Source organism: Tetrao urogallus (genome assembly GCF_951394365.1).
Source record: "Tetrao urogallus genome assembly, chromosome: 20".
Classification (NCBI taxonomy): Eukaryota; Metazoa; Chordata; class Aves; order Galliformes; family Phasianidae; genus Tetrao; species Tetrao urogallus.
The window spans coordinates 9,407,031-9,422,991 of NC_136833.1; the positions used below are offsets into that span (position 1 = coordinate 9,407,031).

The 15,961-nt window shown below is 43.1% G+C and overlaps 1 protein-coding gene across 2 annotated transcripts in view; it reads left to right on the forward strand.

The window, feature by feature from the left end:
* Positions 1-9,823, forward strand: part of KSR1 (kinase suppressor of ras 1) — a gene marked incomplete at both ends in the record, with an annotated part of 54,154 nt that extends 44,331 nt beyond the window's left edge. For both annotated transcript variants that reach the window (XM_079544934.1, XM_079544935.1), the window contains 9 exons: positions 642-696; positions 1,372-1,417; positions 1,863-2,242; positions 2,902-2,998; positions 3,706-3,839; positions 4,255-4,386; positions 4,679-4,814; positions 5,145-5,278; positions 9,745-9,823. In XM_079544934.1, coding sequence (XP_079401060.1) covers positions 642-696; positions 1,372-1,417; positions 1,863-2,242; positions 2,902-2,998; positions 3,706-3,839; positions 4,255-4,386; positions 4,679-4,814; positions 5,145-5,278; positions 9,745-9,823 — 1,193 coding nt within the window. The remainder of the gene's footprint in view (positions 1-641; positions 697-1,371; positions 1,418-1,862; positions 2,243-2,901; positions 2,999-3,705; positions 3,840-4,254; positions 4,387-4,678; positions 4,815-5,144; positions 5,279-9,744) is intronic.
* Between the last annotated feature and the right edge of the window lie 6,138 nt (positions 9,824-15,961).

The following is a 15,961-nucleotide window of genomic DNA, read 5'->3' on the forward strand; positions in this document are numbered from 1 at the left end:
GTCTGTCCAATACAACAGATAAAGCAATAGACTTCTGTGAGATTCTACTCACAGCTGTGTTCCTGTGTTAAGGCTGTCTTTTTGGATTATATGCTTAGAATAAATGGATGCTGTCAGTTCAGGAATGCTGAGTTCACCTTTATGAATTGATGTTCTTGCCTACGGGATTTAAAAATGATGTAACATTATTCATATGTGCAACATCTTTTCGTGTTCACTGTTCATGAACCCTCAGAAACAGCTTGTCTATTTCCAAAGTGAGAACTGGTGATGTAGGTTGCGAGGTACAGAGTATTGTACTCTAAATTTTGCAAGAATTTGCAGCCCAAGATGAATTTCCTATGCATTGGTGACATTGGTCATACTAAGTGTGGGTGGAATGCATGGCCTGCAATAAAGATTAATCCTTGCAGAACTGGGGCATCTGGATTCAAGTATTTCTGATTGCTGAAGGCCATTTAAAAGGGTGTGAGCAGCTCACAGATGAGGACAGCCATTGCAAAATGTTACAGATAGGTGAATGTTAAGAAAATTGGGACTGGTTGATATAAAGGCATGTAAAACAGCCGTTACTGCAGTGCTGAATATTCTGATCTATAAGGGAAGTCTAAAATATGTATAATAATTTTCATACTTTCCAGAAATTCCCAGTCCTGCACAAACAGCACAGCCTCCAGAACCCACTGCAGACACAAAGTAAGTACTGCTTGTTTTATTTATGTTGTGTTAACCTGATAATCTGAAAAAAACCTGAAAATCTGTGAAGGCGTTGTTATAACTGAAACTAGTGGCCTGCTGAATGTACCATCTGAAAACTCCTCCAGGATCAATTTTCAATCATTTCAATCTACAAGAGTGGTACTGGTATTTCTGGTTTTGTAAAACTGAAAATGTTTTTTAAGTGGGACTGTGCCTTCAGATAGACAGTTATGGCTGTGTGTGCATGTTCCCAGATCAAGAAGGTCTAATGAAATGGAAGGTAAATGGTTTCACAACTGAAACAGCATGGAAGAGCCTGGCAAGCTAACATCTTTGTAGGGATCTGAATTGTAGGGTGTGCTGATGTTTTTAACCTACATACCTAACACTCAAAATTGCTTGACCACTCCATAGGTATTTCTGTAGTACTGGGAATAGGATCATCTGTTACTGGAACACATAGTAATAATGCAGACATACCACTGCCAGTAAATTCCTACCACTTAAACACTGCGAATCACTTCAAAGTCTTTGTCTCTTATTTGCCAAAGTAATCTTAGAAAGTGCCTAGTTGTTAAGTAGAGCATTGACTGTACTTTGATCTGATTGGCTATACTGCTTTCCTATCTGCACCTTATTTATTTCTTACTACAAATCTGTCTTCTCTTTTAGTGCTAAAGAACAGCCAGATACAGATGGAATTAAACACGAAGCAGAGGTAGGCTTAATGGTTTCCCCTTTTATACCTCTTTTGTAACCCCAAAGGCCATGTTGTAACACAACAGAAGCTCCTAGCTGAGATGCCCTGACTGTAGACCAGCTGTGCCTTCAGTAGCACTCAGCTGTCAATGCTGCATAGATCTGCACTGACACTTGGTGGTTTCTGTTGCCAGGCTGAAACAATGAAACACTTCTAACAAAAAGTAACTGTTTCTAATTGGGCTAAGGTGATACTTCTCAAATCTTTGGTTGCTCAGTTGCCTGCGGTTGTTTCTCAGGTGGTTCTTGAGCCATTTCCCCAGAGGAGGCGCATGCCTTCTCATAGCCTTCTCAGATGACTTTGTCCTCTGAACAGATCTCTAGATCTGTAGTCAGATAAACCTACCCGAGTCCTCCCAAAACAGACCTCTCTGCATGCTTTTCCTTTCTCTTTCTGTAAACAGGTGGAAGAACCTGAGAGTAATAAATCAGAACCTGAAGACGATGAGGACGAAGTGGAAGATCTGCCAAACAGAAGGCCGCACTTGCAAGGGATGATTTACCGCAAACCCAGCCAGACCAGCGTCTACCTGCAGGAATGGGACATTCCCTTCGAACAGATCGAACTGGGGGATCCCATTGGCCAAGGACGATGGGGAAAGGTTCACAAGGGAAAATGGCACGGGGAAGTGGCCATCAGGCTGCTGGAGATAGATGGGAACAATCAGGATCATCTCAAGCTCTTTAAAAAGGAGGTGATGAATTACAGACAGACCCGGCATGAGAACGTGGTGCTTTTCATGGGAGCGTGCATGAACCCTCCTCATTTAGCAATCATTACCAGGTAAGGATACAGCAACTTCTGTTAGCAATGCTACACGTGCTTATCCATTTATAATAGTAATAATATAGAATACATTTTTATAAACATATTTGTAATTTATATACTTGCATAACAAATATTTAATGCATGTTTATAAAATATGCATGAATTATAAATGAATATGTAATGTTTCTGTAGTCTGAAGGTGGAAGACATAAATGCAGCTTCTATTGCTTGGAGGTTTGGATATTAGAGGCGTCTCTTAGGGAGCTTATTTATTGGCAGTTCAATTCTTATTTTTTAATCTCTTAAAGTCTTTTGAATTCTTAAAGTGGGATAAAACAATCCGCAGTCTCAGCATAAGCTGGTGCTCAGGTTTTGAAAACTGGCCTTACTTGTCAGAAGAGTGTAACGAGATCAGGGCCACTGCGGAAACACACGAGCTTCTGCTTGAACACGCTTTAGCAATAACTGGATGGCAGCAATAGCTGTGAGTGTGCTCACCCACACGGGTGTCAGCTGAGCCATTTACATCATTGAAAATGGCACTGCTCAGCAGATGGAAGAAGACTGATTCTGTCCACGTGATAAGAGTACTATTTGAGCATCCAGTGGTCATTTTTATGTTCCTATAGTGTTTAAAAGAGACTTCTTAGGACTCTTATTCTTCTTTCTTATAGCTTCTGCAAAGGAAGGACACTTCATTCATTTGTAAGGGACCCCAAGATATCCCTGGATATTAACAAAACCAGGCAGATAGCACAGGAGATCATTAAGGTAAGCATATGCCGTGCTATCGGAGACATCTGCGTTCTGGGCAGTACCTCAGCAAATGTCAAGAGGCTGCACAGCTGGGGAGGGTCTGTATGTCCAAAAGCCTTACTGCAGGATGCTGCAGCAGGGAAAAACTTGAAACTGGAGGAAGGAAAATTGCTAATTCAGTGGGCAGTAAGCTGAAGACCTGTAGGGACAGAAATTGATCTTTTGCTTATCTGGGGTTGGGAAGAGAGAATTTTGATAAAATACAACCATGAAGAAATGCATGCAGGGCATGTTTCCTTCCCAGTCTCTTCTCTTTTATTAGTAACTACAACTATGTTGATGCATTCTGAAGCAGACATTATCTTCCAGATTTGCAGTTTTCCATAGTTGTTTTCAGTATTGCTCAATTGAAATAGCATTTCTGAAGCTGTTGTTTTCTTTGCTGGCAGAAGCATCCTAGGAATTTACTGAGCAAGCTTGTGTCAGTTGTTCCTTGTTCATACACATAAACACTTATGCAGAGTTGTGAAGTTCACAGTCACTGCTTCAATTAGAAGTACCTCCCAGCAACCCTGCTGTACAGAGGAGGAAGCTGCTGTATCCCCACTTATTGTTTATGCTGGAATGAATAGAGTAAACACTTATTAGAAAGAAAGACATGCCCATTAGAGGCTTGTAAAGAAGACAAAACTTACATCTCTGCATACAAACTTTTTTTCCAGGGCATGGGCTATCTTCATGCAAAGGGTATTGTACACAAGGATCTGAAATCCAAGAACGTTTTTTATGACAATGGAAAAGTAGTGATCACTGACTTTGGACTATTTGGAATTTCGGGTGTGGTTCAGGAAGGAAGGTAGGTGGAAGTTTCAGTGCATGGCACACTTCTGGGGTGATAAAAAACAATCTAACAGGGACACACTTCAGTGCATCACGCAGTGCAGGAGAGGAGATCTGGGTCCTTTGCTATGTGTGTTTTGGAATGCACTTTTTTAAAGTAGAGGCCTTTCTACACTTCCAGTGGCACACAGCTGTGAATTGAGTCTCATAACACGGAACAAAAACAATTTTAAGCCCAAGGATGAGCTGGAAAGTCAGGCCAACACTGGCATGTGTTTTTTAATATGGCAAGAAAATTAGAAAGAACACGTTAGCCAAGCCAAAACATTTAAGAAGAGTCACAGCATTAGGCAAACCACAGATACGCGCCAAGTGCTGTCTCTTAGTTTAATTAATACTGTGTTTCAGTCTGACTTTTCCTTTGAACTCAGGAGAGAGAATGAATTGAAGCTGCCTCATGACTGGTTATGCTACCTGGCCCCTGAAATTGTTCGCGAGATGGCCCCTGGGAAAGATGAAGACAGGCTGCCTTTCTCCAAAGCTGCAGATATCTATGCCTTTGGGTAAGGGAAGAAGACCTAAAGAGTATCACAGGAACTTTCTAAACGAGATAGGAATTTTAGATCTGAGCCTTGCCACTCTTCTGTCAGGCACAGGATTCAGCTGGGCTGCATTTTCCTCACCTACTGCGAAAGGTGTGGGTGTTTCAGTTTGAGGGGAAGGTGGGTGAATGGGCTGGGAGGGATTTGCTGCAGCCTTATTTACATTTCAGAGCTTTCTGAAAAAATTGGGATTCTGTCAGAGTTTTGCATCTTAAGAGCAGGCAAAGGCTTGATTTGTCTGTTTATGTTGCAGGACTGTGTGGTATGAGCTCCAAGCAAGAGAATGGCCCTTCAAGAACCAGCCTGCTGAGGCACTCATCTGGCAGATTGGAAGTGGTGAAGGAGTGAAACAAATCCTTGCAACTATTAGTTTGGGGAAAGAAATCAATGTAGGTACATCACCTGCAGGAGTCCTTCCAAAAAGCTGTTTGTCAGGGTTGCTGTAGAAGAGGGAGCTGCTTATTTTACTCTTATTATAATTCTAAAGATGAAGAGCAGGAGAGAGAGCAGATTGGAATGAGGTACCAGCCTCTTCCCATTATTGTCATATAGACGTGACATCCACTGTTTCACAGGACACTGATTTTAAGAATTACCAAGACAACTGCTTAAAAAGTAGCTCTTGCTGGGCTGTCTCAAGTTGCACTGCTCCATCAATCAGTTTGCACAGCTGACGTGTGAACTAAGTGGAAATAATGAGCCTTAACTATCCTTTGCAGGAAATTCTCTCAGCATGCTGGTCATTTGATCTCAGTGAGAGACCTAGCTTCACTGTCCTCATGGATATGCTTGAAAAACTGCCAAAACTGAATCGTCGGCTCTCCCACCCAGGGCACTTCTGGAAGTCTGCTGAGTGAGTACTTGTGGTCTAACATGTACATGTTAACATGTGGTTAACACTTATGCTGCTCAGAATTTGCTAACCAACTGTTCCTGTGCTTAATTTTGCCTTCCTGGGGTCTGTCATACTTTTAACAGCAGAGTAACAGTGTGCTGTTTTGCTTTTCTAGTTGCTAGGAAATTATGCAATTAAATGTGCATGCACTTCAGACAGTTAATTTCCTACTTCAACATATTCACTTCCCTCCTGTAGATCATTTATCCAGCTTTGTTCAGGCTTCTGACAGTATCTACCAACGTTATTGGAAAGTGCCCACACTGACCTGAAAGTGATTAGAGCTTTCCTTTTAATGGCTGGTACTGAATGAGGAAGGGAACCACCAAAGAACATGATGCCATTTCCTTTTTAAACTGAATCATCAACTTATGGAAGAGCCTCAATGTAGCAACCTTCCTCAAGGAGCACAAAGAGAAAAAATGCAAACCCTCCCCCCCTGTAGGGAAGGCAGCCCAGTTCTCATAGACAGATAAAGGATTGGAGCACTTTACTCAATCTAGTTGACCTCTGGAGGAAAAAAAAAAAACAACATGTTAAAATCTTCAGAATCTCTAAATTGCTTGGCAAAAGCAGTAAATTGACAGCTAGGGACAAGTTGTTACTTCTGGACTGAATAAGCTGAAATCATGTCAAGATTTGGATCAAGGAAAGATGAGAAGTAGCAGCACAAATCCTAGCCAGATCATGATACTTTCCAATTTAGGATCTGTGTTGGAACTGGGAAAGAAAAGTATCACAAGATCAAGCATCTGTAAACGGCCAAAACTGGGAGAGTCCCTATGGTATCCGTTATGATAGATGAGAGCAGAATTTGGAACTAAATCCAGGTCAGAATAGACTTGCATAAAGCCATAGGACTAAAACCTTTTGTCTCCGGCATCGCGAATACCCATCACTCAGACAATAAGGGATCCCAGTTTCGCTTGCCTCAAAGTCAGGGGGAGACCAGACACTTGTGAACCGTGCCCATCTTTCTTTGGTGTATATTTTCTTCAACTGACCCTCTAATATTTTCTTTTTTCTTTCCCTTTTTGATGTTTAATCTACCCCTTCCTTACCATAACCCTTCACGATCTTCCTGTAATACATTCTCATCACTAAACAAATGCTTCTGTTTACCTGTATGCTGACTGTCTTGGCATTTTGTGCCTTGGTGTGTGCTTTATTTGGGCGTTTGATTGCAGATTTCACCCTTTGTTTCTTGTTATAGTGTCTAACAACATTAAAAGATGGCCTCATCTTTATACAAAAGAATACTATTACCAGCAAAAGTTGAATGCTTACTATCCACTCATCGATAAGTAGAATTGTCTACTATTTTTTCCATGTGTTAGATACATTAATATATCACAGCACTCATTTTAGAAAGATACAATGAAAAACAGGGAGATCCTTAGATGTGGCAGTTCTTTGCATCATCAGTTTCTGCTGTGCACTGGGGTGTGACTGTAGGTGGGAGGTAAGGCGTCTTTCTGTGCCCTGCTCCCTCCTTACTCCAGCAGATCAGTTACAGCATCAGTCTGGGGATTTCAGTTGTCTTGATATTTTTTTTTTTCTTTTAAGTTTTTTTCTTCTGAATAAGTATCCAACGAGAAACCAACAGAACTTGAGCTCAAAGTTCCATCATTCATAAATTAAGAGAAACAGCTCTTTTTCCTCTTCAAGCCTAAAGCATTGTAAATTTAAATCTGTCTCCTCTGCATATTGGGAGTTAGAGAGCAAGTTATGCTGTGCTTAGAGTGCTGAGAAGGATGGCAGTACAAAAGGCAGGTATAGAATCTGGTCAGTGTGATAAGCTGCAGAGCGCGATGATCAGTGAGGCTCTCTTATTCTTGGATTTGAAAGGTAACTTAACCCCAATATTTTTAAACAAATCATCTTTTGTCTCAGAGGAGGATCATGGAGTTCAAATTATTTTATGGACAACAATTCTTTTGTCAGGAGATACACATGATATGGCAGCATCCTTTGTTAAAGTTCTTCCTTTCCTACAGCAGCCCTTTGCTGTAAAGCCCTCCAGCATGATGGCTCTGCATCAACACTTTCATGCCCTCATTTTTCCATACCACCAGATCTACTTGTGTTGGATCATTGACTCCCACAGCCAATTTGGTATCTTTCAGTCCACCTAGTCAGACACTGTAGAGCAGACTGGGAGTCCGGGCTGCCTAAATATTCCCAGACTGTCAGAGGGTCCTGCATTGTCCCCTAACATCACACTGGAAATTACTTGAAGTAATGCTTGCCATTTGGGCAGTTGGTTCACAAGAGTGCTCATTTCCATAATCACATCTGCCAAGTGATTATTTTGGGTTAGTGTTTCCAGAGGGAGTTCTTGAACAGCCTGTGGAACTGTGCCTTATGGAGCAGCGACCCAAACTATTTTTTTCCCTGTGTAGTCAGATCCTCTGCTCCTACTGCAAGTGGTTCATGTAGATTTGCATACATTATTGCTTTTTCTCTGCTGAAAGCATGTAATAGAAGTACTTTAAGTATCAACATTGTCAGCTGAATTAGTGCTCACTGAAGTGAAAGTGCAGGCAGCTCAGTTGGTTTTTGTCTCCTGCAAACTAGATTATATTCAGGTCACACTTAAAAAGCACTGTATATCAGTGTCAACCAGCGACCAGATGCAAAACCTACTGAAGTCACATCCCCTCTGACAACTCCTTAGAGAAACACTGCACTAACCTCCTGCCTGACTCTGCTGTAAGCTTTATAGTAGGTAGTTTTCAAGAGCTTGCTTTAAAATAACTGAAAACTAACTCTCATGGTGTCTTTTTCCCCTCCCTCCCATATTTCTTTGTAGGTTGTAACTACTGGTGCAATAATGGGTTCCACCTTGCATGCTTCCCTGTGTTGTATCCTAACCAGCAACTTGGACAATCACCTTCCATTCAAAAAAATGAAAACAAACCACGAAATTAACCCATGGACATAATCAGCATTTTATCCGAATTCTCCTTTTCTGCCTTTTTCTGCTTGGCGTGGGCTGTTAGCTTGAATAACAACTCCTGCCTGCAAGAAGTTACTGTCTAACAACGCGGCACCTTTCACTTCTGAGTCACGGCAGCAGGCTGCAGCTTCCTCCTGGCAGGCAGCTGGCGCTCTGCCCTGACTGGTGTGGGCAGCAACAGGCTGGGCTTTGGCTGACGCTGGCAGTTGTGGCCTACAAGCCTCAGGAGGCAGACAGGGGAAGTTTCCTAGCTGCTGAGGTGGTGGCTGTCATCCTCAGTGCTGGGCTATGGCTTTTGACTCAACAGGTGCATTTTCCACAGGTGCAGCCAACAAGTGAACACTTCACTTGAATTGCAAACCAACGAGAGTTAAGGGACAGAGTGGGTTGGTTCTGCTGTAGAGCCGGATCCAGCCCTGCATCGAACCAAGGGTCAGCTTTGTCAGGGGTGCACACAGCAGGTGCAGAGAAAGGAGGATAGCCCTCGCTGTGCTCAGGGCAGATTGCAGTCCCTCAGCCTACCTGTGAATGCACCACCAGCAGCTGCATCCAAAACTGGGATCAGCTACAGCACTTAGCAGAAGAGGAGGAAAGTAGGGAAGCCCTTCAGTTCCTCCTTCTCCTTTCCTTGCAAATCCAGCGTTTTGAGTTCCGTGATTTGCTTTTGTTTACATCTCTGGTTCAGCAAAATGCCTGACTTTGCAGTAAGAACTTTGCAGAACTGTAGGCAGCACTGCAAATGCGTGCCTTTTTGTAAAAGGTCTTTTTTCATTCCTTTTTTGAAAAAAAATTGTTTCACTGGAGAGAGGACAAGGATAGAGGCAGACATGCAGCAGGAACCAGGGAGGTTTTTACTGTGTTCAGTGAGGACAAATACACCTACATGTCATTCTCTCAAAATCAGACGCCTGCACACTGCACTGGAAAGGGTCTGCTGGAAGCCTTCATGCTCCCTGCCTTGCTGCCACCAACCACGCACGTGGAGGAAGGCATTTTGAAGTGAAAACATTTCTAGCTCTGCTAACAGATTAAGGGTGGATGAGAAGATATCTTTATTCACTTTCTCTAGACTATAAAGAGGAGCAGGTGTGTTTTTTAAAGCAATTGATGTACCTTGTCAGAATGCCCCGTCCTCTTAAATAAGTGATTATTTTCTCCATTTCTATTTCAACGAAACCAAATTTATGTCAGTCTTCTACCCACCTTAGGTTAGGTACTTAAAAGCCTCCTGTTTTGCCAGTTTGAGCCATATGCTTTCACTAATGAGGTTAGCATGAATAAATTCAAATGTTTGCTGCTTAATTTTTAAACACTGCTGGGTGATCTCTCACTGCATGAGAGCAGAGCCCAACCCATTTACTTTTATATGACTGTAGCTTTGTAGGGGAGAAAAAAGCACAACAAAGAAACAACAATAAATAATTCTTTTCCCCTCCTTTCTCCTTTCCTTCCCCACTCTTTTCAGCATTAACAGTAGCAAAGTTGTCCTGCGTTTTGAGAGATTTGGCTTGGGAATCCTGGAACCAAGTAATCAAAAGATATAGCATGGTGTGTGGTTGTCTTGTGATAATGTCTACCTACTTACACACAAAGAAATCTTCACTGAATTTTCCAAGCTATGAAACTGGTGCAGCCACAGCTGAAAGCCACACGACCATCAATTAACAGTCCTTTGTTGTTGGCAAAGGGTGAATTCTGCCTGAGCACCAGCAGTTATTTAAAGAATGTTTACATGATACTTTTGCGTGAACTATATATTTTTTTAAACACAATAAACAGCGAATCAATTAACTACAGCCATTCCACTAGCACAAAGAGAAACCAACCTCCTTCTAACTAGAACCTTTTTGCGTCTGTGGTGTAACTAGGAATGATCTTCTGCCTTCAGTGCATTTTTCCCTAAGACAAGTGGAACCGCTTTGTTTCAGAATGGTTACGTATCTCATACAAGGAGATGGGAGTTTTAAATTGTTTTTCTCTTGTTAAGGTAAAATTTATCTATTGCATTGTGATTTATCCAAACTGATAATTCAGTTTGTGATCACTCCGGTTTGTTTCTGCAGGTTGGTCCAAGCTCTGGGTTACCTTGAATTAAGTTAAAGCAGTAAAAATCTGCTTCTTGCAGGGGAGTTTGCTGTCAAACATACAGTTATCTCATTGAAACAGAACTGAGCACTTCAACACAGAACTCACAAGAAAAGCTGAATTGCCCTGCCACAGAACTGCGTCGGGTTGGTTGGGGTGGCAGTGGACCTCTGGGTCCATCCGCTTTCAGCCCCGCTCAGGCAGGGCCACCCCAGCTGGCTGCCCCTGGAGAAGGTGAGCTCCTGGGCACCACGCTGCTCCTGGGAAGCTTCAGGCACAACCCGTTTGGTCCCCTGAACCAGAGCACTGCCAGACCTCACCCCTTGCTGCCCTGATGGCAATCTCATTTGTAGAAGAACATATTTCACTAGATAGAGCTCCAGGGAGGGAAGAAAATCAAGGGAAAAAGCCATCCCTTAACAATGTATAATAACATACTGTTCTGATACACAGAGCTTGTTAAGAGACTCAAAGTCATTTCTCTCCCCAGTGCGCACACACACTCCTCCAGACAGTCAGATAAGTCTGCAAGAATTTAAGAAATTTAGGACTCAGCACTTCTGAGGAAAACTAAGAACAGCAAAACCCTTGCAGCTGGGAAAGTTACATTTTGTTCCAGAGAACCTGAGTCAATCCAAGACCCGTTTCAAAGGTTAAGACCAAGAAAAAACCCAGCCCCCCAAAATCAAAAGGAAACCACATGCTACAATGTGCAATACACAGACTGATAAAGGACACAGCTTATTTCTGCATTTAAGGTAACAGATGCATTATCTCACTTGCAAATGAATTGCAAGCTGCATTAAATGTTCCATCACACCTCCCATTCTTGTTCCTCTGCCTTCGCCTGTCAGCCAGGGCAGCAGGACAACTCTAATTATGCAGTGGACATTAAAGAGCCCTTCTGTCCTTACACTGCTTCATTTTTAAGGTAGTTCATTAGGACTCCCTGAAAGTTGTCAAATTTCATCTCTCCAGTCACACTAGTACATTACATGCCTCTTTTCTATCTTTTGCCACCATTACAAGGCTTTATAATGTAGATTACAGAGGGAAAAGCTCTGAAGTCCTCCACGAGGCACATGAAGTGATAGGCACTCAGTTTGGTTACAGGCAGCTGACTTGGAGAAAATCAAGTGGAGAAAAAAAGAAGTTCTGTTGAGCAGAGGGCTTCACTCCAGCTACTCCTTCACTGTGCTATGGTGATTTTAAATGTGCCTCAAATATAAAACAGAATTTGTTTGGTGGTAGCCAAGCATGGAGACATGGTTCTCTTGACCTCCCTCTTACCACCTCAGAAAAGCAAATAGGCCCCTCAGCACACAGTGCCCTTTTAGCCACCACCTGCTTTCTCTTCAAGCCTTGCTACTGTTTGCTCTCTCACAATAACATTGTCACAGATTTAAACAGAGGTTGTTTTCCAACGAGTACCACTTAAGTATTGACAGTGCAGTAAAAGCCAGGAGAAACCTGCTTCGTAGCAACGTTAAGGTTATGAACCCACGGGCAGCAGTGTACCTTGCCTTAGGGAGAGCAGAAGCTGCTGCTGGATGCACACATTGCATCGGGTCTGAGCAGCCCCTGTGCACCACAGCATGCTCTCACTGCTATTCCTGTCTCACTTGGGAAACCCAGAGCTTTCATTGTGCGAAGGAAAGAGTGATTGCTCACCTGGCTGTCAGCAGTAATGCTGCTGTGGCAATGTGCAAGAACAATGCTGAGAAAGCACGACCTTCTCAATCTTTTCCTACAGGATGGCTGGTTGGACAGACTATCCAGCTTACAACAAAATAAAATTAAAAATCAAACGTTGTTCTCCCTGTGTGACTGCCCTCATGTGAGGTTCAAACCCTGGCTGTTTCCAGGCAGAATGCTGTGCTGACCCTGCTTTCCAGCAAGGCAGCTACACCTGTGTCAGCAGGGCTGCCTGTCCCTTGGTGCTTCACTTTGCAGTGTGCTGAAAGCAGATGGGGCTGACCCATGAGCGCTGCAGGCTGATGGAGTGCCATCCTGCTGCAGGAAGGGTTTCAAAACTTGCCTTTAAATCATGAAGTTTGAGATTCAGTCTGAGTCTTCCTTGGTTTTGTGTTTAACTCCCATAAATGGTTCTTAAAAGCAAAACCCAGCGTACCAGAGAGCAGGGCCAATTACTGTCTGGGGTAATGTGTTGCAGTCAGCTGTGTAAGGCACATGGAAGTCAAACAGAACCGTGCAGCTGTACAGCTGTGAATGAAATCAGGCGCTTCCATCTCTCTGCCACAGCTGAGCAGCAGGCATTGGGTCACTGCTTTATGGCCATGTGTCTCCTCATGTGCTGATGTGAGGCACGAAGCACAGTAAGCCTGTCCTGTTGTAGAGGTGTAAATGTGAAGCTGGCTGTACAATGCTGCTACAATAGCCACACGTCAATAGTGAATGTAAATGGAGTCTGTAATATGGTGAAAATTGACACGTTTTTCTTTTCAAATGTGTTGTAAACTTTGTACAGTAAATTTTTTTTAAAATATTTTCTATCAGAGTGTCTTCCAGAATTGCTATTAAATTAAAAATTGTTAGTATTAACAACCGTTGCTGTATTAGTTTATGCAACCAGCAAGGAAAAAAAAAGTGCACATTATGCTAATAAAATACTGGATATACATAGGAATCTTTTCAGCAAATAAATCTTTGCTCTGGATAAAGCAAGTGTTACAGAATTGTGGTTTGACCTTCTCTCTCCCTCCCCCCCCCCAACACACACACGCGCACACACACACACACACTTGTAGCCAAACTAAAGCACAAGCAGCTCATTCTTTTTTTCTCATCTTTTTTCCCTCAATTATTGTAGTCCTGCAAAGCCCAGCCAGGGAGGAATAAAAATTGTTTTTGGAGCCTTGTTTGTGATCGCAAGTCCTCAGAAAAAAGCACTATGTCACCCCCATCAGCCCTTTTCCCCACACTGACTCAAGTTGTGGCCATTTGCTTTGAGCTATCACTGACATCTGCCCAGCTGATATTCTAACAGCACACCTTTCCTGCAGACAAGGATCATTTTGTTTCCTCTTACAAGTCAGATGCAAAAGCCCTTCAGCTGCAGGACAGCTGGCAAACTTTCTTCAACTTCTTTAACAGATGGAACTGAGATGCTGTTCAAGTTCCTTTTTGCTATGATCACTGGAATTCTCACCACAAATGGCATCAAACAGCACCAGGATGGCACTGAGAACCCAGTGCCCGCTCTCAGCAGCTCCCCATCCCACTGCACAATTCCAGGTCCCACCACTCCTCACAGCCCCAGCAGCACTGCAGCTGCTCAGCATGCACCAGAATGCTGGTGAGAAAGCTTCCCCACCTGCTACAACGAGCCAAGTTACCCGGCTTGAGGAACTCCAATGCTGACTTTTCTCAGAGCATTAGACTATGCTGGGAGCAAGGCTGGGCAAGTTCAGCACTTCAGAGCTGCTCAGCAAAGCCAAGGGGGCACAGCAGGGCCTGAGCTCTGAGCAGAGCTCTTGGTGGATCAGGTCATTCAGTTAGGATACCACACAACGAGCTTCAGTAAAAGGGATCTTAACATTACCTTGCTGAAAGCTCTTCTCAGCTCCCAGCTCACCACATAGGCCACCACGCAGTTTGTTTTTGGAGGAATTCATCCCCCTGTGTTGCCAGGAAGCAGCAGAAAGCCCTCACGCTCACATCACCACAGGACTCAGCCTGCACTGATCAGCACCAACAGCTGCAAGAAGGCTGCACACCTGCAGCCACGCACTGCCACAGAAGAGGGAGCTGCCTCCTGCCCCAGAGCCCGCTGTCCTTCCCCTGTGTGTGCCCCAGCTCCAGCCAGCGCTACTCAGCTGTGTGTTAATTAATCCGTTAACCCCAGGGTCACTGTGCTGCTGCCAAACAGCTTTACTCCAAAAATAACAACAGCCTTGTACTGCCCTGCAGAGAAAAGGACAGTGCACTTAAAGCACAGCTTTACATTTCATCCATCTTATCTAGATCTTTCATACACAAACAGTAAAAGCCTTCAGATAAGTTGAGCCTTCTTGCTTTTCATAAAGAAAAAGAAATAATGAATGTAATTATCAATTAAATTTGAAGGATGAGGTCATGTATTAAAATACAAAAAAAACAAAAACAAACAAACAAAAAACCCTAAACCTCAAGCATGAAGGTTACATCCCACCAGCTGCAAAGGGAAGCTCACTGTTGACTGGCTATATTATTACATCCCAGCCCTGCAGCACAGCTCCCACCAACCCAAGGCAATGCCTTTTCCCAAAGAAGAGCAGCAAACCCAGCCCAGAAGCATTTGCATCATCACCTGCCTCCTGCTGAAAGCCTCAGAGCACATCCTAACCTGGGATTTGTGCAACACAGTATATGACTTGTGCATTTTTGTTATATTTCTTTATATCTTAGTCAAGATTTTGAAGTTCTTTTTGTTTTTAAAGCATTTGTCTTTCATCAGTGAATAGTCCAAGAATCTTTTCCCTGAAAAACAACAGAAGCTTCCCTCCCTCCTTTCCTCAGTCAACAAGTATTCCCATCTCAGTGAAGACAAATTCAAGCACAGAGACCATTCAGAGCTCCAGACAGCTGTGATGTAACACTCAATTGCATTTTAAACCCAAAAGCCAGAGGGGACCACTTCACCAGTACCCTTGGCAAGAAAATACATCTATTTTGTTAAACACATGGCAAATGCATTGTACAGCAATACTCCTCCTGAAAGCACAAGGCACACACTAACACTTGAAAATATAGAACTTACTTCTGTTGCCTATGTTGGACTTATTTGAAGCCCAGAGCTCAGAGAGTCCTGGGCTTATTGAGAGCTTTCTAAATGGAGATGGAAGTTACCTCATTCTGCACCTCACCCCAAAACTTCAGAAGCAAAGAATTTGTTAAAGCATGAAATAACATCCACATACTTGCTATGAACCTCCTCTGTCCTCTCTCTGTCTCTGCTGTCCCACACTTCCTGTTCTCCATCATCACTGCCCACAGCCTTTCAACTACGCTGCGTTTCTCATCTTATGTTTAAAGCTGTCCTGAAGAACACGTGGAACACACTGCACATACGTGACACTGTTGACTTTTGAGTATCAAATCCTTCACTGGATTCCAGCTCCTGGAGACAAAGGATGACAGAAAAAAATCTCACCTTTAGCTTTTTAATGCCATCATAAATTCCTGCTGATTTTAGGAAAAGAAGTTATAACAGAACTGCAAGGGACAGGAACCAAACTCAAAACATAACTAGGGCAATATACATCGCTCCAATTGCTGTTTTGCATTCTTTAGTTCACAATCCAGAAGGCAAGATTCACACCTCTCCAGAAGTAACAAGACCGTATAACTCATCTTAGGCAGGCTGTGTAACTCACAGAGATGGGCTCTTTGCTTAAGGAGAGAGTGTGGGTTGGAGAACACCTCACATCAGCCCTTGGAAGCAGAGACACTGCTTCTGATGAGTTCTTTGTGACACCAAGCAAAGCATCATTAGAAATAGCAATAATCACACGCAGATGGAAGTTGACTCACCCAACTGGTTAAGAGGGTCTTCTGGCTATAAAACACACCTCCTCAAGAAGCAGCCTCCACCCAGG